Source organism: Somniosus microcephalus, chromosome 2, assembly GCF_052327205.1.
Source record: "Somniosus microcephalus isolate GS21.2 chromosome 2, FLI_Smic_1.0, whole genome shotgun sequence".
NCBI lineage: Eukaryota > Metazoa > Chordata > Chondrichthyes > Squaliformes > Somniosidae > Somniosus > Somniosus microcephalus.
In genome coordinates, this window is record NC_140988.1 from 118,694,833 (window position 1) to 118,719,064 (window position 24,232).

A 24,232-nucleotide genomic window follows, 5' to 3' on the forward strand; every position below is an offset into this window, starting at 1 on the left:
TCCATCCCCCTTCCCCCCTGCCTCCCCCATTCCCCCTCCTCCCTCCCCCTCCATCCCCCTTCCCCCCTGCTTCCCCCTTCACCCTCCTCCCTCCCCCTCATCGACCCCTTCCCCTTCCCCCATTCCCCCTCCCCCTCCTCCCCCCACTACTCCCCCACACTCCTCCCCCTTCCCCTTCCCCCACTCCCCCCCCTTCCCCTTCCCCCACTTCTCCCCCTTTCCCCTTCCCCCACTCCTCCCCCCTTCCCATTCCCCCCACTCCCCCCCTTACCCTTCCCCCACTACCCCCTCCCCCCTCCTCCCCCTCCCTCCCCCCCACTGCCTCCCCACTCCTCCCCCTTCCCCTTCCCCCACTCATCCCCCCTTCCCTATCCACCACTCCCTCTCCCCCCTTCACTCTCCCCCCTCCCCTACCCCCTCCCCCTCCCCCCTCCACACCCCCCTCCCCCTTCCCCCTCCACTCCCTTCCCCCTCCTCCGCTTCCCCCCCTCCCCCCTCACCCCCCCTCACGCCTCCCTCCCCCTCACCCCCACTCCCCCCTCCCCCCCCAGTCGCTCTCTCTCTCTTCCCCCCAGTCGCTCTCTCTCTCTCTCTTCCCCCCCAGTCGCTCTCTCTCTCTCTTCCCCCCCCAGTCGCTCTCTCTCTCTCTTTCCCCCCAGTTGCTCTCTCTCTCTCTTCCCCCCCAGTCGCTCTCTCTCACTCTTCCCCCCCAGTCGCTCTCTCTCTCTCTTCCCCCCCCCAGTCGCTCTCTCTCTCTCTTCCCCCCAGTCGCTCTCTCTCTCTCTTCCCCCCGTCTCTCTCTCTCTCTCTTCCCCCCCAGTCGCTCTCTCTCTTCCCCCAGTCGCTCTCTCTCTTCCCCCCAGTCGCTCTCTCTCTTTCCCCCCCCAGTCGCTCTCTCTTTTCCCCCCAGTCGCTCTCTCTCTTCCCCCTCAGTCGCTCTCTCTCTTCCCCACCAGTCGCTCTCTCTCTTCCCCCCGTCGCTCTCTCTCTTCCCCCCGTCGCTCTCTCTCTTCCCCCCAGTCGCTCTCCTCTCTTCCCCCCCAGTCGCTCTCTCTCTCTTCCCCCCAGTTGCTCTCTCACTTCCCCCCCATCGCTCTCTCTCTTCCCCCCGTCGCTCTCCCTCTTCCCCCCAGTTGCTCTCTCTCTTCCCCCCCAGTCGCTCTCTCTCTTCCCCCCCAGTCGCTCTCTCTCTCTTCCCCCCCAGTCGCTCTCTCTCTCTCTTCCTCCCCCAGTCGCTCTCTCTCTCTTCCCCCCCAGTCGCTCTCTCTCTTTTTTCCCCCCAGTCGCTCTCTCTCTCTCTTCCCCCCCAGTCGCACTCTCTCTCTTCCCCCCCCGTCGCTCTCTCTCTTCCCCCCAGTCGCTCTCTCTCGCTTCCCCCGTCGCTCTCTCGCTTCCCCCAGTCGCTCTCTCTCTCTCTCTTCCCCCCAGTCGCTCTCTCTCTCTCTTCCCCCCCCAGTCGCTCTCTCTCTCTCTTCCCCCCCAGTCACTCTCTCTCTCTCTTCCCCCCCAGTCACTCTCTCTCTTCCCCCCCAGTCGCTCTCTCTCTCTCTTCCCCCCAGTCGCTCTATCTCTCTCTCTTCCCCCCAGATGCTCTCTCTCTCTCTTCCCCCCCAGTCGCTCTCTCTCTCTCTCTTCCCCCCACAGTTGCTCTCTCTCTCTCTTCCCCCCCCAGTCGCTCTCTCTCTCTCTTCCGCCCCAGTCGCTCTCTCTCTTCCCCCCCAGTCGCTCGCTCTCTTCCCTCCAGTTGCTCTCTCCCTTCCCCCCCAGTCGCTCTCTCTCTTCCCCCCCCAGTCGCTCTCTCTCTTCCCCCCAGTCGCTCTCTCTCTTCTCCCCCAGTCGCTCTCTCTCTTCTCCCCCAGTCGCTCTCTCTCTTCCCCCCCAGTCGCTCTCTCTCTTCTCCCCCAGTCGCTCTCTCTTCCCCCCCATTCCGCTCTTCTTTCCCCCCAGTCGCTCTCTCTCTTCCCCCCCAGTCGCTCTCTCTCTTTCCCCCCGAGTCGCTCTCTCTCTTCCCCTCCAGTCGCTCTCTCTCTTCCCCCCCAGTCGCCTCTCTCTCTCTTCCCCCCGTCGATCTCTCTCTTCCCCCCAAGTCACTCTCTCTCTTTCCCCCAGTCGCTCTCTCTCTTTCCCCCCCCAGTTGCTCTCCCTCTTCCCCCCCGTCGCTCTCTCTCTTCCCCCCAGTCGCTCTCTCTCTTCCCCGCAGTCGCTCTCTCTCTTCCCCCCAGTCGCTCTCTCTTCCTCCCCAGTCCGCTCTCTCTCTCACCCCAGTCGCTCTCTCTCTTTCCCCCCCAGTCGCTCTCTCATCCCCCAGTCGCTCTCTCTCTTCCCCCCAGGCGCTCTCTCTCTTCCCCCGTTGATCTCTCTCTTCCCCCAGTCGCTCTCTCTCTTCCCCCTCAGTCGCTCTCTCTCTTCCCCCCAGTCGCTCTCTCTCTTCCCCCCCGTCGCTCTCTCTCTCTTCCCCCCAGTCGCTCTCTCTCTTTCCCCCCAGTCGCTCTCTCTCTTCCCCCGCAGTCGCTCTCTCTCTCTTCCAACAACAACATGCCCTCGAAAAAGCCTCGGCACCGCCGGGCACTCCAGCTAGTCTATCTATCTATATAAATAAACGGATCGATCTGTCTGTCTGTCTATCTGTCTGTCTGTCCTCTGGTGTGCGTCTGTCCGGCTATGCACTCGAAAGTTACAGAGCGTACCTACGTGTGCGTTACGTCGAAAGAAAGCTCACCGTTCCAAAACGATCGTAAGCGTATTGAAGTTTCGGCCCGGATAAAAATTGCGCCCGCGGTATCTGAAAAACGGTCAAAATTCCGCTCATTAGCATCTCATTATCCGCTCATTAGCGACAGAGTGACCTCGAGGTCGACCAATCGTACGCCGGGTTCCTGGCGCGTGCGGGCGGGCCCTCCTACAGTCGAGTGACGGGACGATTGACCAATCCTACGCTTTGGTGACCTGACGGTCGACACCAATCGGTGCGTGTGTGTGGGCGGGCCTTATCGTTCTGAACCGAGGTGAGTCGCCGCCATCTTGATTCCAAACTTTTCCTTTCTTTTTCCCGCTTTCTGCGTGTTTCTTTTCAAATCTACATTTCCAGCAAAAAAAAAGTTGCTTTTAAAAACACAAATTGTTATTAAAAAAAGTTAATTAATTTGTAAATCTTTTCTCTAACCTCTATAATTCTCCTACCTTTCACCATTTTTCCAGGCCCGGGGCCTAGGCTTCTCCAACTGCCAGCAGTGCAACTCTAGACCCAGGCTCCCGGCCTAGACCGAGACAAACACTGGCAGAGGGGAGAGGGTGTACTGCCTCAGCTCCATTCCCGGGGTCAGTAGGTGGGGAGGCTTCATAAGCAACTGGGGTAGGTCGCAAGCCCCGAATAATAATCTAAAGATCCTGTGTTTGCAGCTGAGGAAATTTCTTCTGCTGACAGCCCCAGGTTAACAGCAGCCATCTTTGTCAAGGAGGGCGAAAAGTTTCAGTGCGACGCCATTTTGATTCAGTGTGTAACAGAGTGCATGCGCGGCCATCTTAGTACAGGAACATAGAGTGGGTGGGGCTTCTGTGCTCCAAATCTGTGTCTGTGACTGAGACAGACAATCGACTGGGCGGGGCCTAATCTTTCCAACTGAAAAGTAAGCGGCGGCCATTGTTTGTGATACAACACACTGAGCGGTGAGCACCCCTTTTTAATAAAAAGATTGGTGAGGTTGTAAAGTGTATGTTATAGAAAGATTTACCAAAAATGTTTTATAAGTGCAGGAAACTTTGTGCTATCCGGAGGTGAGCTATCCGGCAATCTGGAGCCACTGCAAAAATCAGCAGCCGTTTTTTATTCTTTTTGTTTGTTTTTTTTTTGCTTTGTTTGAACAGTCAAGCTGTGCAAGGTCTGTAGCTATAGCAACAGCTTTAGCTGCAGAGCTTTAGGGCCACACCCGAGTGTTTAGAAGCTGCTGCTGAGCAACAGTGTTTGTTGTCAAAAACGGAGATAAGAATCTCCGTATCGCTCAACATTAACTCTGGAGAGTAGGGCAGTTTTAAGGCAAGGCAGTAGCTCGGTACGGTGCGTGCCGGATAGCACAAAGTTCCCTGTACTTTAAGTTTATCTCCCCCCCTCCCTTTACACCCCCCACCCCCCACCCACACCCCCCACCCCCGCTTCCCCAACCCCCGTCCCACCCCACACCCCCCGGATAGCACAAAGTTTCCTGTACTTTAAGTTTATCTCCCCCCTCCCTTTCCACCCCCCCAACCCCCAGCCCCCACCCCACACCCCCCACCCCCCTTACCCCCCCGACAGCCCCCTCCACACCCCCCTCCCCCCCACACCCCCCGGATAGCACAAAGTTTCCTGTACTTTAAGTTTACCTCCCCCCTCCCTTTCCACCCCCCCACCCCCACCCACACCCCCACCCCCCCTTCCCCCCCCACAGCCCCCTCCACACCCCCCCACACCCCCTCCCCCCCACACCCCCTTACCCCCCCTTACCCCACCCACATCCTCTTCCCCCCACCCCCATCCACCCCACACCCCACCCCTCCCCCCCTCCCTCCCCCCTCCCCACACCCCCATCCCCCCCTCCCCACCCTCCCTTCCCCTCCCCCCACCCCTCCCCTACCCCCTTCCCCCACTCCCCTCCGATCCCCCCTTCCCCCCTCCCCTCCCCTTCCCCCCTCCTCTCCCCCTTCCCCTCCCCCCACCCCCTCCACCCTTCCCCCCTCCCCACACCTCCACCCCTCCCCCCTCCCCCTCCCCACACCTCCCCCCACCTCCGCTGCCCCCCTCCTCTCCCCACATTCCCCTCCCCCTTCCCCTCCCGCCTCCCTCCCCCCTCCACCCCCCCCTCCCCTTCACCCCTTCCCCTTCCCCCCTCCCCTTCCCCCTCCCCTCCCCCCTCCCCTTCCCCCCTCTCTTCCCTCCCTTCCCTCCCCCTTCTCCCTCCCCCCTTCCCCTCTCCCCTCCCCTCCCTCCCTCCCTCCCTCCTCCCCTCTTCCCCCCTTCCCTCCCCCCTTCCCTCCCCCCCTCCCCTTCCCTTCCCCCATCACCCCTCCCCTTCCCCCCCTCCCCTTACCCCCTTCCCACCTCCCTCCCTTTTCCCCTCCCTCCCCCCTCCCCCCCCTCCCTCGCCTCCCTTTCCCCCCCTCCCTCCCCCTCCTCCTCCCCTCCATCCCCCTTCCCCCCTGCCTCCCCCTTCCCCCCTCCTCCCTCCCACTCCATCCCCCTTCCCCCCTGCCTCCCCCTTCGCCCTCCCTCCCTCCCCCTCCATCCCCCTTCCCCCTGCCTCCCCCTTCCCCCTCCTCCCTCCCCCTCATCGCCCCTCCTTCCATTCCCCCACTCCCCCTCCTCCCCCCCCACTCCTCCCCCCCACTCCTCCCCCCCTCCTCACCCCCTCCTCCCCCCACCCCTCCCCCTTCCCCCACTCCTCCCCTTCCCCTTCCCCCCACTCCCCCTTCCCTCTTCCCCTACTCCCCCCTTCCCCCACTCCCCTCTTCCCCTTCCCCCACTACCCCCTCCTCCTCCCCCTCCCCCCCTCCCTCCCCCCCCACTCCCTCCCCACTCCCCCTTCCCCTTCCCCCACTACCCCCCTCCCCCCTCCCCCTCCACCTCCCTCATCCCCCCTCCCCCCACTCACCCCCCCTCCCCCCAGTCGCTCTCTCTCTTCCCCCCAGTCGCTCTCTCTCTCTCTTCCTCCCCAGTCGCTCTCTCTCTCTTTCCCCCCTCAGTCGCTCTCTCTCTCTCTCTTCCCCCCCAGTTCGCTCTCTCTCTCTCTTCCCCCCCAGTCGCTCTCTCTCTCTCTTCCCCCCCAGTCGCTCTCTCTCTCTCTTCCCCCCAGTCGCTCTCTCTCTCTCTACCCCCCCCGTCGCTCTCTCTCTCTCTTCCCCCCAGTCGCTCGCTCTCTCTTCCCCCCCCAGTCACTCTCTCTCTCTCTTCCCCCCAGTCGCTCTCTCTCTCTCTCTTCCCCCCCCAGTCGCTCTCTCTCTCTCTACCCCCCAGTCGCTCTCTCTCTCTCTCTTCCCCCCCCAGTCGCTCTCTCTCTTCCCCCCCCGTCACTCTCTTGCCCCCAGTCGCTCTCTCTCTTCCCCCCAGTTGCTCTCTCTCTCTTCCCCCCCAGTCGCTCTCTCTCGTCCCCCCGACGCTCTCTCTATTCCCCCCCCGTCGCTCTCTCTCTTCCCCCCCAGTCGCTCTCTCTCTTCCCCCCCAGTGGCTTTCTCTCTCTTCCCCCCCCAGTTGCTCTCTCTCTTCCCCCCCCCCGTCGCTCTCTCTCTTCCCCCCGTCGCTCTCCCTCTTCCCCCCCAGTCGCTCTCTCTCTTCCCCCCAGTCGCTCTCTCTCTTCCCCCAGTCGCTCTCTCTCTCTTCCCCCCCAGTCGCTCTCTCTCTCTTCCCCCCAGTCGCTCTCTCTCTCTTCCCCCCAGTCGCTCTCTCTCTCTCTTCCCCCCCAGTCACTCTCTCTCTCTTCCCCCCAGTCGCTCTCTCTCTCTTCCCCCCCAGTCGCTCTCTCTCTCTTCCCCCCCAGTCGCTCTCTCTCTTCCCCCCAGTTGCTCTCTCTCTTCCCCCCCAGTCGCTCTCTCTCTTCCCCCCAGTCGCTCTCTCTCTTCCCCCCAGTCGCTCTCTCTCTCTTCCCCCCCAGACACTCTCTCTCTTCCCCCCCCAGTCGCTCGCTCTCTCTCTCTCTTCCCCCCCAGTCACTCTCTCTCTTTCCCCCCCAGTCGCTCTCTCTCTTCCCCCCCCAGTCGCTCTCTCTCTTCCCCCCCAGTCACTCTCTCTCTCTTCCCCCCAGTCGCTCTCTCTCTTCCCCCCCAGTCGCTCTCTCTCCTCCCCCGCAGTCGCTGTCTCTCTTCCCCCCAGTCACTCTCTCTTCCCCCCCCAGTCGCTCTCTCTCTTCCTCCCCAGTCGCTCTCTCTCTTCCCCCCAGTCGCTCTCTCTCTTCCCCCCAGTCGCTCTCTCTCTTCCCCCCAGTCGCTCTCTCTCTTCCCCCCAGTCGCTCTCTCTCTTCCCCCCCAGTCGCTCTCTCTCTTCCCCCCAGTCGCTCTCTCTCTTCCCCCCAGTCGCTCTCTCTCTTCCCCCCAGTCGCATCTCTCTCTTCCCCCCCAGTCACTCTCTCTCTCTTCCCCCCCCGTCGCTCTCTCTCTCTTCCCCCCCAGTCGCTCTCTCTCTCTTCCCCCCCCAGTCGCTCTCTCTCTTCCCCCCCCAGTTGCTCTCTCTCTTCCCCCCAGTCGCTCTCGCTCTCTCTTCCCCCCCAGTTGCGCTCTCTCTCTCTCTTCCCCCCCCAGTTGCTCTCTCTCTCTCTTCCCCCCCAGTCACTCTCTCTCATTCCCCCCAGTCGCTCTCTCTCTTCCCCCCCAGTCGCTGTGTCTCTTCTCCCCCAGTCGGTTCTCTCTCTTCCCCCCAGTCGCTCTCACTCTCTTCCTCCCCAGTCACTCTCTCTCTCTTCCCCCCGTCGCTCTCTCTCTTTCCCCCCCAGTCGCTCTCTCTCTTTCCCCCCCAGTCGCTCTCTCTCTTCCCTCCCAGTCGCTCTCTCTCTTCCCCCCAGTCGCTCTCTCTCTCTTCCCCCCCAGTCGCTCTCTCTCTTCCCCCCCAGTTGCTCTCTCTCTTCCCCCCCCAGTCGCTCTCTCTCTTCCCCCCCAGTCGCTCTCTCTCTTCCCCCCAGTCGCTCTCTCTCTTCCCCCCAGTCGCTCTCTCTCTTCCCCCCCAGTCACTCTCTCTCTTTCCCCCCCAGTCGCTCTCTCTCTTCCCCCCAGTCCGCTCTCTCTCTCTTCCCCCCAGTCGCTCTCTCTCTTTCCCCCAGTCGCTCTCTCTCTTCCCCCCCCAGTCGCTCTCTCTCTCTCTTCCCACCCCCCCCCCAGTCGCTCTCCCTCTCTCTTCCCCCACCACCCCCCCAGTCACTCTCTCTCTCTCTTCCAACAACAACATGCCCTCGAAAAAGCCTCGGCACCGCCGGGCACTCCAGCTGGTCTATATATAAAAAAGGATCAATCTGTCTGTCTGTCTGTCTGTCCTTCGGTGTGCGTCTGTCCGGCTATGCACTCGAAAGTTATAGCGCGTACCTACACGTGCGTTACCTCCAAAGAAAGCTTACGGTTCCCGGACGGTTGTAAGTGTATATACTTTTCGGGTTCGGACAAAAATTGTTCGCGCCTTATGCAAAATACCTTCAAAATTAAACTCATTATCTGCTAATTAGCATTGATTGATTGACGTCAAGGTTCGACCAATCCTGTGCCGTCACGATTGACCAATCCTACAGTTCAGTCGCCTGATGGTTGGCCAATCGCTGCGTCTGTGGGCGGGACTAATTGTTTTCATCTCAGGGATCTGGCAGCCATTGCCTCAAGCTAAAAACTCCATTTACTTCCAGCTCAAAAATCTGCTAATCCAGCTTCCGAAATAGTTAGTATCTCTTTTAAAAATAACATAAGATTTACCAAAAACGTTTTATAAGTACTTTCACTTTCATCTTTCAAGGTATTAAAAGGTAGAAATGTTGCCCGGCAGCAGATTCACAGAGGGACACAGAGAGGCCCCAAAGCCTGGGACTCGATTTAAACCGCCCGGCCCAAAACAGCCCTGGCAAAGCCAGGCTCCCCACAGCTAGTCTATCTATAGATATAAATCGGTACTTCTGTCTGTCATTCTGTCTGTCATTCTGTCATTCTGTCTGTCATTCTGTCTGTCATCGCGTGTGCGTCTGTCGGGCTATGCGCTCGAAAGTTACAGGGCGTACCTACGCGCGCGTTACCTCCAAAGAAAGCTTACGCTTCCGAGACGGTTTTAAGCGTATTTACGTTTCGGCCGGGCTAAAATCACGCCCGCCGGTATCCCAAAAAACCTTCAACGTTCCACTCATTAGCATCTCATTATCCGCTCATTAGCGACAGAGTGATCTCGAGCTCGACCAATCGTACGCCGGGTTGCTGGCGTGTGCCGCCGGGCCAATCGGTGCGTGTGTGGCCGGGCCTTATCGTTCTGAACCGAGGTGAGTCGCCGCCATCTTGATTCCAAACTTTTCCTTTCTTTTTCCCGCTTTCTGCGTCTTAAAAAAAAAAAAAAACGTTGCTTTTAAAAACACATATTGTTTTTTAAAAAAATGATTTAGAAAGTAATTAACTTATCTAATCTCATTAATTTTCCTACCTTTCCCCGTTTTTCCAGGTAAGCCTAGAAGCCTCGGCGTCTCCTCCGCACCTCCACGCCCGAGCTAGGCACCTCCCGGCCCCACTCGAAGGCTGGAGGGCCGAGCCTCAGCCGAGCGCCGCTAGGGTGCGCGCGCAGCAGGAGCTGAGACGCGGCGTCTCTCTCTGGCTCGGCCGAGGGGCGGGGCTTGCTGAGCGTCAACCGTCACCCTGGCAACCGGGCCCCCCGGCCGTCTCGCACAGCCGCAATCGGCGGTCTTCACCCTCGGGGGCGTGGGGGGGTCGGTGCCACCCACGGGGGGGGGCGCGACCCTCGGGGGGGGCGGCCGGCCGCCAAGCGCCACCACTGGCAACCGGCCCCCCCGGCCGTCTCGCACAGCCGCAATCGGCGGTCTTCACCTCGGGGGGGGGGGGGGCGCGACCCTCGAGGCAGGCCGCGACCCTCGGTGGGGGGGGGGGCGCGACCCTCTGCGGGGGCCGCGACCCCACGGGGCAGCAACCACTCGGTTGCGGGGGGGCCGCGACCCCTCGGTGCGGGGGGGCCGCGACCCTCGGGGGGCGCGACCCTCTCGGGGGGGGGCGCGACCCATGGGGGGTCGCGACCCTCAGGGGGGCCGGCGACCCTCCGGTTGCGGGGTGTGCCGCGACCCTCGTGGGGGGGGGCGCGAACCTTGGGGGGGCCGCGACCCACTCGGGGGGGGGGCCGCAACCCTCGGGGGGGGCGCGACCCTCGGGGGGGGCCCCCCGCCCTCCCTCCCCCCCCGCGTCCCCACCCTCCCCCCCTCACCCCCCATCCCCCTCCCTCCCCCCCGCCCCCCCCTCCCCCCCACTTCCCCCCCCTTCCCTTCCCCCCTTCCCCCTCACCCCCCTTCCCTTCCCCCCTTCCCCACTCACCCCTCACCCCCCCTTCCCTTCCCCCCCTTCCCTTCCCCCCCGCCCTCCCTCCCCACCCGCCCTCCCTCCCCTCCCCCACCCAGTCGCTCTCTCTCTCTCCCTTCCTACAACAACATGCCCCTCGAAAAAGCCTCGGCACCGCCGGGCACTTCAGCTAGTCTATCTATATATATAAATCGGTTACATCTGTCTGTCTGTCTGTCTGTCATTCTGTCTGTCATCGCGTGTGCGTCTGTCGGGCTATGCGCTCGAAAGTTACAGGGCGTACCTACGCGCGCGTTACCGCCAAAGAAAGCTTACGCTTCCGAGACAGTTTTAAGTATATTTACGTTTCGGCCGGGCTAAAATCCCGCCCGCGGGTATCCCAAAAAACCTTCAACATTCCGCTCATTAGCATCTCATTATCCGCTCATTAGCGACAGAGTGACCTCGAGCTCGACCAATCGTACGCCGGGTTGCTGGCGTGTGCCGCCGGGCCAATCGGTGCGTGTGTGGCCGGGCCTTATCGTTCTGAACCGAGGTGAGTTGCGCCATCCTGATTCCAAACTTTTCCTTTCTTTTTCCCGCTTTCTGCGTCTTAAAAAAAAACGTTGCTTTTAAAACACATAGGCCTAGAAATTGAGTTTGCGCTGTGCCAGGGCTTTAGCGCCGGAAGTTAGCGCCGGCGCTAAGTCCCTTTGCGCGCGCCAAAAATTCAGTAGCGCCGCGCCCAAACGGCTGCCGGCGCTACTGAAGGTGTTTTAGCGCCTGAAAACTGGCGCAACGCGCCGCATTGCGGCGCTATTTCCGGCGCTGCGGCGCCCGCTGCGGTGCGGCAGGCTCGGGGAAGTGCAGGCCTCCTCCTTCCGTTAAGGAGGAGCTGCCTGCACCTGGCCGCGGCCCGCGCAAATCTCTTCAAAAATGAGCCCGGCACCCTCGGACAAGTGCCGGGCTTGCATCTGTTCCGTGGGGGGGGGAGGGAAGAAGTCCGGGGAGGGAGCTGCGGGCAGGCGGCCGGACGGGGAAAGCGGCCCGGTCCGGAAAGCGGCCGGCCGCCGCGCGGGGCATTTAATGCGCCGGCGCAAACACATGTTGGACTCTGTTGCCAGAGTCTTAGTTGCGGCTGCCATGGGCGAGGCGGCCCCGCAACTGAATTTCGGCGCTGGGGCCCGTCGGCATGGCAACCGGGACGCTGCGCACACCGATGACGTCATCGGTGCCGGGCGCAGCGCTACCGGTGCAACGCCGCTTTTAGGGCCCCCAGGGAATTTTTGAACTGGCCATAACTCTGGCGCTAGTCCCTCTAGCGCCTCAAAAGTGGCGCTAAGGGCTAGTGAATTTCTAGGCCATATTCTTTAAAAAAAAAATGATTTAGAAACGAATTAACTTATCTAATCTCATTAATTTTCCTACCTTTCCCCGTTTTTCCAGGTAGGCCTCGAAGCCTCGGCTTCTCCTCTCACACCCACGCCCGAGCTAGGCCACCTCCCGGCCCCACTCAAAGGCTGGAGGGCCGAGCCTCAGCCCAGCGCCGCTAGGGTGCGCGCGCAGCAGGAGCTGAGACGTGGCGTCTCTCTCTGGGTCGGGCCGGGGGGCGGGGCTTGCTGAGCGTCAAGCGTCACCCTGGCAAACCGGTCCCCCGGCCGTCTCGCACAGCCGCAATCGGCGGTCTTCACCTCGGGGGGGAGGGCGCGACCCCTCGGGGGGGGCCGCAACCCTCTGCGGGGGGCCGCGACCCCTCGGGGGGGGGGCCGCCCAAGCATCACCCTGGCAACCGGCCCCCCGGCCGTCTCGCACAGCCGCATTCGGCGGTCTTCACCTCAGGGGTGGGGGCGTGACCCTCGGGGGGGGCCGCGACCCTCGGGGGGGGCGTGACCCACGGGGGGGGCCGCGACCCTCGGGGGGCCGCGACCCTCGGGGGGGGGCCGCGACCCTCGGGGGGGGGACACGACCCTCGGGGGGGCCGCGACCCTCGGGGGGGTGGGCCGCGAGCCTCGGGGGGGGCCGCGACCCTCGGGGGGGGGCCGCGACCCTCGGGGGGCCCCCGCCCTCCCTCCCCCCCGCGCCCCCCTCCCCCTCCCTCCCCCCTCCCCTCCCTCCCTCCCTCCCCCCCCCCAGTCGCTCTCTCTCTCTCTCTTCCCAACAACAACATGCCCTCGAAAAAGCCTCCGCACCGCCGGGCACTTCAGCTAGTCTATATATAAATCGGTACTTCGGTCATTCTGTCATTCTGTCTGTCATCGCCTGTGCGTCTGTCGGGCTATGCGCTCGAAAGTTACAGGGCGTACCTACGCGCGCGTTACCTCCAAAGAAAGCTTACGCTTCCGAGACGGTTTTAAGCATATTTACGTTTCGGCCGGGCTAAAATTGCGCCCGCGGTATCCCAAAAACCTTCAACATTCCGCTCATTAGCATCTCATTATCCGCTCATTAGCGACAGAGTGACCTCGAGGTCGACCAATCGTACGGCGGCTTGCTGCCGCGTGCGACCGGGCCCTCCTACGGTCGAGTGACGGGACGATTGACCAATCCTACGCTTTGGTGACCTGATGATCGACCAATCGGTGCGTGTGTGGGCGGGCCTTATCGTTCTGAACCGAGGTGAGTCGCCGCCATCTTGCTTCCATTCTTTTTCCTGCTTTCTGCGTCTTTCTTTTCAAATATACATTTCCAGCAAAATAAAATTCAATTTATTAAATTCTTTTAAAATAAATCACTCATTTGTAAATATTTTATCTAACCTGAACATTCTTTTTCCTACCTTTGCCCGTTTTTTTCTTAGGCCTGAAAGCCTGGGCCTTTCTTGCCCAGCCAGGCCCGAGCTAGGTAACTGGGCTGCTGCTAAGCTACTCACCCCCCACGCCACCACCCCCCCGCCGTGCCACGTTACCCAGGGCAACGGCGTCAGCCACGAGGGTCAGGGTGCGCGCGCAGCAGGAGCAGGTGAGACGCGGCGTCTCGGCGGTGGGGGGGGGTGCGGGGCTCGGCCGCCGGCCGTCTCTCAGAGCCGCAATCGGCCTCGGCTGGGGGGGGCGTGGCTCGGCCGCCGGCCGTCTCTCAGAGCCGCAATCAGGCTCGGCCGGGGGGGGGGCGGGGCTCGGCCGCCGGCCGTCTCTCAGAGCCGCAATCGGGCTCGGCCGGGGGGGGGGCGGGGCTCGGCCGCCGGCCGTCTCTCAGAGCCGCAATCGGGCTCGGCCGGGGGGGGGGCGGGGCTTGGAGAGCGGGGTTCTCGGCCGGGAGTGGCGGGGCTCGGAGAGCGGGACTCTCGGCCTGGGCCCCCCCTTCCGCCCCTTCCCGCCCCCCCTTCACCCCCGCCCCCCCTTCTCCCCCCCCGCCCCTTCCCCCCCCGCCCCCCCTTCCCCCCTCCCTTGCCCCCCCTCCCTTCCCCCCGCCCCTTCCCCCCTCCCTTCCCCCCCACCCCTTCCCCCCTCCCTTCCCCCCTCCCTTTCCCCCCGCCCCTTTCCCCCCTCCCTTTCCCCCCGCCCCTTTCCCCCTCCCTTCCCCCCCTTCCCCTCCCCTCCCTTCCCTTCCCCCCTCCCTTCCCCCCGCCCTCCCTTCCCCCCCGCTCTCTTCCCCCCACCCACTCTCTCCCTTCCCCCCAGTCGCTCTCTCTCTTCCCCCCAGTCGCTCTCTCTCTACCCCCCAGTCGCTCTCTCTCTTCCCCCCCAGTCGCTCTCTCTCTTCCCCCCCAGTCGCGCTCTCTCTCTCTCTTCTCCCCCCTCCCCTCCCCCAGTCGCTCTCTCTCTCTCTCTTCCAACAACAACATGCCCTCGAAAAAGCCTCGGCACCGCCGGGCACTTCAGCTAGTCTATCTATCTATATATATAAATAAAGCAGTTCCGTACGTTTCGTCTGTCCGGCTATACGCTCGAAAGTTATAGGGCGTACCTACGCGCGCTTTACGTCCAAAGAAAGCTTACGGTTCCGGGACGGTCGTAAGCGTATTTACTTTTCGGTCGGACAAAAATTGTTCGCGCGTTATGCAAAAAACCTTCAAAATTAAACTCATTATCTGCTAATTAGCATTGATTGACTGACGTCAAGGTTCGACCAATCCTGTGCCATCACGATTGACCAATCCTACAGTTCAGTCACCTGATGGTTGGCCAATCACTGCGTCTGTGGGCGGGACTAATGCTTTTCAACTCAGGCATCGGGCAGCCATTGCTTCACTACTTCCAGCTCAAAATCTGTTAATCCAGCTTCGAAAAAGTTAGTATCTCTTTTAAAAATAACATAACATTTACCAAAAATGTTTTATAAGTACTTTCACTTTCATCTTGCAAGGTATTAAAAGGTAGAAATGTTGCCCGGCAGCAGATTCACACAGGGACAGACAGACAGGCCCCAAAGCCTGGGACTCGATTTAAACCGCCCAGCCCAAAACAGCCCTGGCAACGCCGGGCTCCCCCCAGCTAGTATATATATAGATAGATATATATGAATAATCCTATGACTTCAGCGGTAGGTAAGTGCTTAGCAGAGCACAGATACTTCACCACAGGAAGGCTTAGGCTATTCTTGTGCATTTCCTAGCTAGCAGACAGCTACAGATCAGTTGCCTGTTCTCTGGATCAGGGAATAGAATCTACCCTGGCAGGATGTTAGGTTACAGTAGAAAATCAGAGCCCATCTGCTGACTGAATATGTATGATTAGTTATCACATAAGAACATAGGAACATAAGAAATAGGGGCAGGAGTAGGCCATACAGCCTCGTGAGCCTGCTCCACCATTCAATAAGATCAAGGCTGATCTTCGACCTCAACTCTACTTTCCCGCCCGACCCCCCATCTCTTGATTCCCTTAGTGTCCAAAAATCTATCGATCTCAGCCTTGAATATACTCAACGACTGAGCATCCACAGGGATCACTTATAGAACTAAAGCAAGTAACCATGCATTTTAATTCTGTACAGCAGCTGAACAGTGCTTTGAAAAGCTATTTCACATTGTCAGTTGTTGTGTTATGTTACAGAGCTGATATCTCAGCCTGGCTCCATGACTCAATGCTGCAATAAATTCTAATTTGACAGACAGCCCCGGTGAATTTAATTCCATTCCACTAATTACATTTTCAAGATGATGTTAAAAAAATCTAATTGGTAGGTGGAAAAACATTGAAATCATTTTTTTAAATTCCATGAGGTTCATTCCATTAGGTTAAAGGTCACATCCAGTTTAAATATTCTTCCTCTCCTCATTATGATATTAGCTACTTGTTGATTGCCATTGATTGGCTGAGACTATCTTAGATAATAATTGTATCTTAAAGTGGCAACATCATCCAAGGTAATTTGATAGACTTGGCAACAGAGAAATGCAGAATTATGCAGGTGTTGATACATTAATATGATTGTTTTGCCAATCCTGTATTCTGATAAATGTTTGTTTTCAAAATGTTGACATACTAGATTAGAATAATAACATAAAAATTGCATTGTAAAATTTCATGTTGCTGCAGAGACAGCACCCGGTGCAGAACAAACTTTTCCCAATGGAGGTTAAATTTTGAAACTCAGCCAACCTGAAAACTCCACCGTAAGATGACAATGCCCCTTTAATATAAGATACAGCTGGGATGTAATAAGAGGGATTTTCCTGGGTCTGCGACTAGACACACTGGGCAAGAACCCATCCCGCCCCCAACCCGCCTCCATACCAGTTTCAAAGGAGGCGGGTACCCGACCCGCGCTGAGACCAGCCTCCCCGAGGCTGGAAGGGGATTAGTGCCAATTAACTGCCTGTTAACAGGTAGTTAACAGGCAGTTTTTAGTCTAATCCCTATTTTTATTGGTGAAATGTGGGATTCCCGATGGCTCCAAGCCACGCCAAGTTAGCGAGGCGGGATGAAGGGCTTGGAGGGGTCGAGATGAGTGATGGGTGTTCAGGTGAGTGATGGGTGCATGAGTGCAGAGGTAAGTGTGTTTGGTGTGTGTAAAGTGTTTAAAGAAGTTTTACTTACATGCACTTACCTTTACAGCCTTCCTTCCTTCAGGTCTCGGGAGTCCCTCATCTCACCAGCACAGAAAGCAGAATGGCCGCGATCTGTCAAAATCAGCAGCATTCAGCTTTCTGTTCCGGAGAGATCTCTAAATCATCCTGAGAGGAAGGAATTAACTTAGAGTACAGATTGTCAGTGTTTGACAGCTTCAAACAGCTGTGAAACGCTGATATTTCATCTGTCAAAAGCTCTTGACAGATGAAATATCAATCTGTGGCGTCACCTGTTGCTGGGTGGCCCTTAATTGGCCTGCAGAGCCTGCTGGGCGGGCTCAACAAGGTCAATCAAGTGAAAATCACGTGGGTTGGCCACAACTTGATGGAGGCGGGACTACAACCCCGAAAGTTGTAGTCCCACCTCCATCACGCCTCCTCGATGAAAATCCAGCCCACTGAAACACCTAAATAAAGAAAGACTTGCGTTTATATAGTGCCCTTCACAACCTCAGGAGGTTCCAAAGTGCTTTACAACCAATTAAGTACTTTTGAATTGTAGTCACTGTTGTAATGTAGGGAATGCAGCAAATATCGGGAAATTAGTGTGTACGTATCTCTCCCAACTCTCTTACAACTGCACTTATGAAATCCCAACTGTCCAGCCTCTGGCCCTCCATTTACCATGACATTTCTGCAGCTACCGATCTGCTCAACCACACCCTCACCACTATCTTTGATGCCCTAGTCCCTACTAAAACAATTACCCTCTCTCACCCTGGCCATTCCCCCTGGTACGGCTCTCATCTTCACTCCCTTAAGTCCAAGGGACACAGACTTGAATGGATATGGCGGACAATTGATTTAGCCATTCACCGCCAGATCTGGCTGGACCACATAAAGCACTATCGGGCCCTGCTCTCATCTGCCAAAATTTCTCACTGTTCCAGAATCATTCTGGAATGCAAAGACAAACCCCGGCTCCTACTCTCTACTGCTAACCATCTTCTTAAACCCCGCTCTGCTGTCTCCTCCACCCTCACCTCCGATAACAAATATGAGGAGCTCACAGACTTCTTTGTCTCTAAGATTCAGACCATCTGTTCAGCTGCCTCTGCCACTTCCCTTCCTTCCCCTAGCCCACTGGGCCAAACTTCCTCTAAGGTTCCCCCCTGCCCTAGCCCTGAACTCACATCATTCTCCAGTTTCTCTCCGATCTCCCCTCATGATCTCTTTGCGCTCATCTTGTCTATGAGGCCCACCTCCTGTTCTCTCGACCCTATTCCCACCAAACTGCTGACCACCCAACTTCCTTTTCTGGCTCCCATGTTAGCTGATATTGTTAATAGTTCTCTCTCCTCAGGTACTGTCCCCCTCTCCCTCAAATCTGCAGTCATCACCCAGCTCCTCAAAAAAAAACCTTGATCCCTCCGTCCTTGCAAACTACTGCCCCATCTCCAACCTCCCTTTCCTCTCCAAAGTCCTTGAACATGTTGCCTCCCAAATCCGTGCTCACCTTTCCCACAATTCCATGTTTGACTCTCTCCAATCAGGTTTCTGCCCTTGCCACAGTACCGAAACGGCTCTCATCAAAGTCACAAATGACATCCTTTGTAACTGTGACAAAGGTAAACTACCCCTCCTCATCCTTCTTGACCTGTCTGCAGCCTTTGACACGGTTGACCACTCCGTCCTTCTCCAACGCCTCTCCACCGTCGTCCAGCTGGGTGGGACTGCACTCGCCTGGTTCCATTCTTATCTATCTAATTGTAACCAGAGAATCACCTGCATGGCTTCTCTTCCTGCTCCCACATCATTACTCCTGGTGCCCCCCCAAGGATCTATCCTTGGCCCCCTCCTATTTCTCATCTACATGTTGCCCCTTAGTGACATTGTCCAAAAACACAGCGTCAGTTTCCACCTGTACGCTGACGACACCCAACTCTACCTCACTACCTCTTCTCTCGACCTCTCCATGGTCTCTAAATTGTCAGACTGCTTGTCCGACATACAGTTCTGGATGAGCAGAAATTTTCTCCAATTAAGTATTTGGAAGACCGAAGCCATTGTTTTTGGCCCCCGCCACAAACTCCATTCCCTAGACAGTGGCTCCATCCCTCTCCCTAACATCTGTCTGAGGCTGAACCACACTGTTCGTAACCTTGGTGTCATATTTGACCCTGAAATGAGCTTCTGATCACATATCCGCCACATAACAAAGAACGTAACCTCACCCGTCTCTGCCCTTGCCTCAGCTCATCCATGCCTTTGTTACCTCTAGACTTGACTATTCCAACGCACTCCTGGCTGGCCTCCCACATTCCACCCTATGTAAACTTGAGGTCATCCAAAACTCGGCTGCCTGTGTCCTAACTCGCACCAAGTCCCGTTCGCCCATCACCCCTGTGCTCACTGACCTACATTGGCTCCTGGTTAAGCAGCGCCTCGCTTTCAAAATTCTTATCCTTGTTTTCAAACCCCTCCATGGCCTTGCCCCTCCCTATCTCTGTAATCTCCTTCAGCCCCACAACCCCCCGAGATATCCGCGCTCCTCTAATTCTGCCCTCTAGAGCATCCCTGATTATAATCGCTCAACCTTTGGTGGCCGTGCCTTCTGTTGCCTAGGCCTAAGCTCTGGAATTTCTTGCCTAAACCTGTCCGCCTTGCTACCACTCTTTCCTCCTTTAAGACGCTCCTTAAAACCTACCTCTTTGACCAAGCTTTTTGTCACCTGCCCTAATTTATTCTTATGTGGATCGGTGTCAAATTTTTTGTCTTAAAATACTCCTGAGCAGCGCCTTGGGATGTTTTACTACGTTAATAAATACAAGTTGTTGTTGTTGTTATAAATGCGGGTTCCTTTGTGGGTGTGCGTTCCAACCCACCTGAATTTCCAATATTCGCTGCTCCTGGCAGTCTCGTGCACACAGGCATGGTCCAGGAATATTTCACTTAACGTGAATATTTCTTTCTTTATTAATAATATTGACATTGTTAGACTATGGATACTGGTCCTAGACCAGGTATGTATATTACAAACCTGAATTGCACTTTCTGCTGCCCCTCACATTCTACTCAGTGGAAAGAGAGCTTTGGGCACGTGCCTCACTCCCTGGCTGGTTAGTTTTAACCAGGAGATCTATTAGACCACCTGAGCATTTTTGAAATGTAACTTTGCACTGGCTATAAGTGCAAAGCCCCAGAGGTTTAGGATTACCTAATGGAGGTGGTCTCACACTACTTTGCTTCAGTGCACTCAGGAGTCTGATCACCTCCTGACTCTTTAGACACACGACCACTTTCTCATTGATATGTTCTTAAAACCACTTTGCAACAAGATGAAAGTGGTGATATTACAGCACTGTATAATAGAAGGACTTAATTCTGTTCTCAGGATGTAGGCGATGATGGCGAGGCCACTCTTATTACCCATCCCTGTTGCCCTGAGAAGGGGTGGTGGGCCATCTTCTTGAACCGATGCATGCGTGGCAATTACTTTTACAACTGTGCCAATTCATAGGGAATTGAGCCAACCATGTAGTTTGGAACTGGAAATGGAAATTAGGCTACACAGAACAGTTCTTTACAATAATCAAACCACAAACAAAGTTATTATTTTTCATGCATTATTATAAAACTGAAACTGATTCCTCATATGGCTTTGAAGTGATGGATTTGGACCAGTACATAACAGAACTGAGATTGTAGGCCTCTGTTCCAGCTCATATATCTGCTCATGCATCCTCCCTGATATAAATAATTAATATTTTTTTCTTGACTCAAACACTTATCCAGGAAGCACTATGAAAAAAAGATAGCATGTACATTATTAATATTCAAAGTATTATTATTCATGACATCGTGCCCCTCCTAATACATCACATTTGAACCTAACACCAGCACTGAGATTCACCACCACTAGTACAAAACACAATATTTGTTAGTATATTCACCTTTTGATGGCATAAATTGTATTTGTTTCAATATCTGATTAATCTAATTGGGTTAATTACAGTCATTTTTATGAACTGTTTTATTTTGTTCTTTTGAATGAAGGGTGCGGGCACAGATGAAAACTGTCTAATTGAGATACTTGCCTCAAGAACAAATATTGAGATCTACGCGATCAATGAAGTCTACGTGATGCGTAATACATTTTTTACAATTACGTTCAAATAATAAAATAACTTCCAGTTTAGTTTTACAGAAATTAAGACTTTCAGGATCTATGCTGTTTTTTTTATTTGATCTTGGGATGTGGGCAACGCTGGCCAGGCCACATGTATTTCCCACCCTTAGTTGCCCTGAGAAGGTAGTGGTAGACCTTCTGCTTGTCATTATGGCAATGGTGCTTCCACAAAGGTGTTAGGTAGGAAATTCCAGGATTTTGACCTAGCAACAATAAATGAATGGCAATATATGTCCAAGTCAGGTCTGGTTCTTGGAGGGAAATTGGGAAGTGATGGTGTTCCCATGACATTGATGCTCTTGCCCTTCCCAGTAGTAGAGGTTTCAGGATAGGAAGATGTTCTTGAAGTAACTTTGATGAGTTGCTGCAGCACATCCTTTTGATCATACATACTGCAGCCACAGTGCACTGGTGATGGAGGGGATGGATACTGAGTCCAGCCAAAATCAAGCAAACTGCTCTCCTGGATGTTATCTAGTTTCTTGAGTTTTGTTCTAGCTGTAGCCATCCAGGCGAACAGTAAGAATTCCATCATTCACTTGACTTAAACCTTAGAACCATAGAAATTTATGGCACAGAAGGAGACCATTCAACCTATCGTGTCTGTGCTGGCCGAAAAAGAGCTATCCAGCCTAATCCCACTTTCCAACTCTTGGTCCGTAGCCCTGTAGGTTACGGTACTTCGAGTGTATATCCAAGTACTTTTTAAATGTGATGTGCATTTCTGCCTCTACCACCCTTCAGGCAGTGAGTTCCAGACACCCACCCCTATTTGGGTGAAAAAAATTCTCCTCAATTCCACTCTAATCCTTCTACCCATTACTTTAAATCTATGCCCCCTGCTTATTGACCTCTCTGCTAATGCAAATAGGTCCTTCCTATCTACTCTATCTAGGCCCTTCACAATTTTATACACCTCAATTAAGTCTCCCCTCAGCCTCTTCTGTTCCAAAGAAAACAAACCCTGCCTATCCAATCTTTCCTCATACCTAAAATGCTCCAGTTCTGGCAACATCCTCTGTACCCTCTCCAGTGCAATCACATCTTTGGTGAAGAGGCTTTGAGGAGCCAGAAGGCATACCACTTGTCGTAGAGTACCCAGCTTCTGCCCTGCTCTTGTAGCCAAGGTGTTGATATGGCTGGTCCACTTAGTCATCTACATTAAGATTTTGTACTCAGGCACCTTGGAGTGACCACTTAAAAGTTTACCCCTTGAGGCATTATTTGTACTTCATAAATTACCATGGCAAGGGTGAAAAATGATGGTGCCCCCAGTATATTGATGTTGGGGACTCAGTGGTGGTGGTCTGTTGAAGGTCATGGGGAGGTGGTTGTGTCTTTTCTTGTTGGAGATGGTCATTGCCTAACGCTTATGTGGCACAAATGTTACCTGCCACTTGTCAACCCAAACCTTATTGTTGCCTAAACTGCTTCAATATTGGAGGAATTGTGAATGGAGCTGAACATTGTAAAATCATCACCAAACAGCCCCACTCCTGACCGTATGATTGGAGGAGACTCATTGATGAAGCACCTGACAATGGATTGCTGAAACACTCCTGTAGTGATGTCCTGGTGCTGTGATAACTGGTCTCTGATTATTAACCTGAAGCCATGAGACTTCATGGGGTCCAGAGTCAATGTATACTACTATGCCTCCTATATGGGACAGAACATACCCAGGGATAGTGGTGGAGCAGTCTGGGATGTTGACTGATAGATATGATAAGTGCCTTGGGATGTTTTGCTACGTTAAAGTAGTCTGTGGGCACCAGTCCTCAAAGGTTAGTGAGGAAGACCTTGTAGGGTCAACTGGGCTGAAAGTGCCTAAGCCTTGTCCTCGTATGATGCCTGGGTCATTGCCGATAGGTCTATCCATTGTTCCCTTATTGAATTTTATAACCATTACAACTGAGGACATTGCAGCCACTTCAGGGGCCATTAAAAGTCACCCTCGCACTGTACCGTACCCACTGTATCATCTATAAACTTGAAAATTTCACATGGCTAACAATATATTTTGCACATTTTTTTTGTTTCTAGAATTTGGTGTACCACTTGAAGAGGATATTGATTCAGACACATCTGGGCACTTCAGGGATGCCTTAATGATGCTTGCACAGGTATCTTGCAACTTATTAATATTGTGTCCAGTCTGTTTTATGTTTTGTGAAAAAAATATTGCGCCCTGATATGAAAAGCACTAACTATAATGCTCAAAAAGAAACTTTGATGATTTCTCATGTTGGCCCAAACACATGAAAATAACTGAAACTTAATTTCACTGTTCTTTTCATTCAAAAGAGAAGCCTGACGAAAAAAATCTCAGTCTTGTGTAAAATGATGTACAGTGAAAGTGATTTTCTTTCATTCTTACTCCAAAGTTTTGATTGGAAGATACAAGGGGCGTCTGTCACAATTGTTAATTCATATCAGTACCTGGAGCTCCTAATGGATGCCAAGTTCTGCTGGATGCTGTCCTTTGGGACAGTGCTGAGAAGGGGTGATGGGAATTTTGGTCTTTCTTGTCTTTCTTCAAAGACAGGTAAGTCCCAATCAGCTTAAGAGTGCCAAAATCATTCTCCTAAATGTCTGTAACAAAGTCATCTTGCTACAGGGCTGTAGGAAAGCATTTTACGTGACAGGTCACTAGCTAGACTCACAACTCCCTACCAGGAGGACCAAACTTTAGTCTGGGTCATACCTTTCGACCTGTCCGGCTTGGGTGGCCCTACCAGGAATTATACTCCAGCCAGAACATCTTTCAGTGTCAAAGGAACACGCAAGCCTTTCCAGGTGCAGACCCTAAAGAAGGATAGGTTAATACAATGTGTCTCTATGGAGAGAGATTGTGTGCTCCATATTAGACAAACAGAAACTCTAGCTGTGTGGATTCCTCAGCTTTGTTTGGAGACTCTTAAATATGGCGATAGGGTCCACATGTGTCAGACACCCAACTAAGCAAAAAGATTAATTCTGACTCAGTGGGGAGAATTTTAACCCCAAAAAATGGGTACGTTGTGGTCGGATGGGAGGTTAAAGAGTTAAAAGACTGAATTGTGACCCCAACCCGCCTCCAACCCGCCCACTTCTGGTTTTAACAGAGGCAAGACAGGCGCAAATAGTCAACTCGCTCCCAGGAGGCAGGTCGCCTATTTAAATATTATAAAGAGGCTGGCGTGCCTCATGGTGATCCACCATTACAAATTTAACTCTGGCTGGCCGGGTTTCCGGGCCTTGGGGAACCTGCCAACTAAAGGGAGATGAGGACTGCTGGATCCAGGAGATAAATGCCTTTCCACTTACCTGCTGGATCCAGCGTCCCTGCCTCGCCCACCACCCGCAATCAGAAACCCACCCGATGCCTCTGATCAACCATCAGCTCTGCGAAGCCTGCAGACAGCAGGAGGAAAATAGTTGGCAGGCCACACGTGCAATTGAGTGCATTCCTTCAAGGCACCGTTAAATTCTTCATTCCCCTCCCATATGCCATAGAACTGCTGGATGCTGGGAACACACTGCTGTTACTTGCATCCAGCATTGCTATAAATGTAACGACAAAAATTTGCTGCTCTATTCCTACCCACATTGAATACACGATCCATTATTGGGCAGACGTATTCAAGGTTTCTTTTTACTTCTGATGGAAAATCCCCAATGTGATGGTGGTCAGATGGAAGCCAGCAGGATGGCTCTCCGACCAATTCTCCTTCCCCAGATTAAGAGCAGAAAATCTAGCCTCTCGCCTGCTATTTTCAGACAAAAGAGCTGAAATTCCTTTTTTTTTGCAAAAAGTGGTCTGCTTTTCTTCAGCAATCACAAACTGCTGATGAAAACACGGGAATATCAAAAATCGAAACTTGCAGTTCCTATGAGAACACCCTGCGGACAGGCAGAAGTCCAGGAAAGTGGAACTCCCAGCTGCCCAGATGCAACAACAGAGAGCCCGTTACTGATCCCAGACACAGGGTCAACTGTGTGGTCAGGTTGACTGTTCTCACCTCCGAGGTTGCATCATTGGCATCCGCCCCAATGGAGACTTGAAATATCGGAGGGGCTCCATGCTGCTCCGAAGGCAGAGGGGAGACCCGGGGAGGGTCCAATGATAAAGG

General features: G+C 54.8%; 1 protein-coding gene across 1 annotated transcript in view; it reads left to right on the plus strand.

The window, feature by feature from the left end:
- The window catches only part of LOC147122908 (annexin A10-like), a 144,857-nt gene that overhangs the window by 84,487 nt on the left and 36,138 nt on the right, over positions 1-24,232 (plus strand). The window contains exons 5-6 of the mRNA XM_085962137.1: positions 19,988-20,078; positions 22,164-22,243. Coding sequence (XP_085818263.1) covers positions 19,988-20,078; positions 22,164-22,243 — 171 coding nt within the window. The remainder of the gene's footprint in view (positions 1-19,987; positions 20,079-22,163; positions 22,244-24,232) is intronic.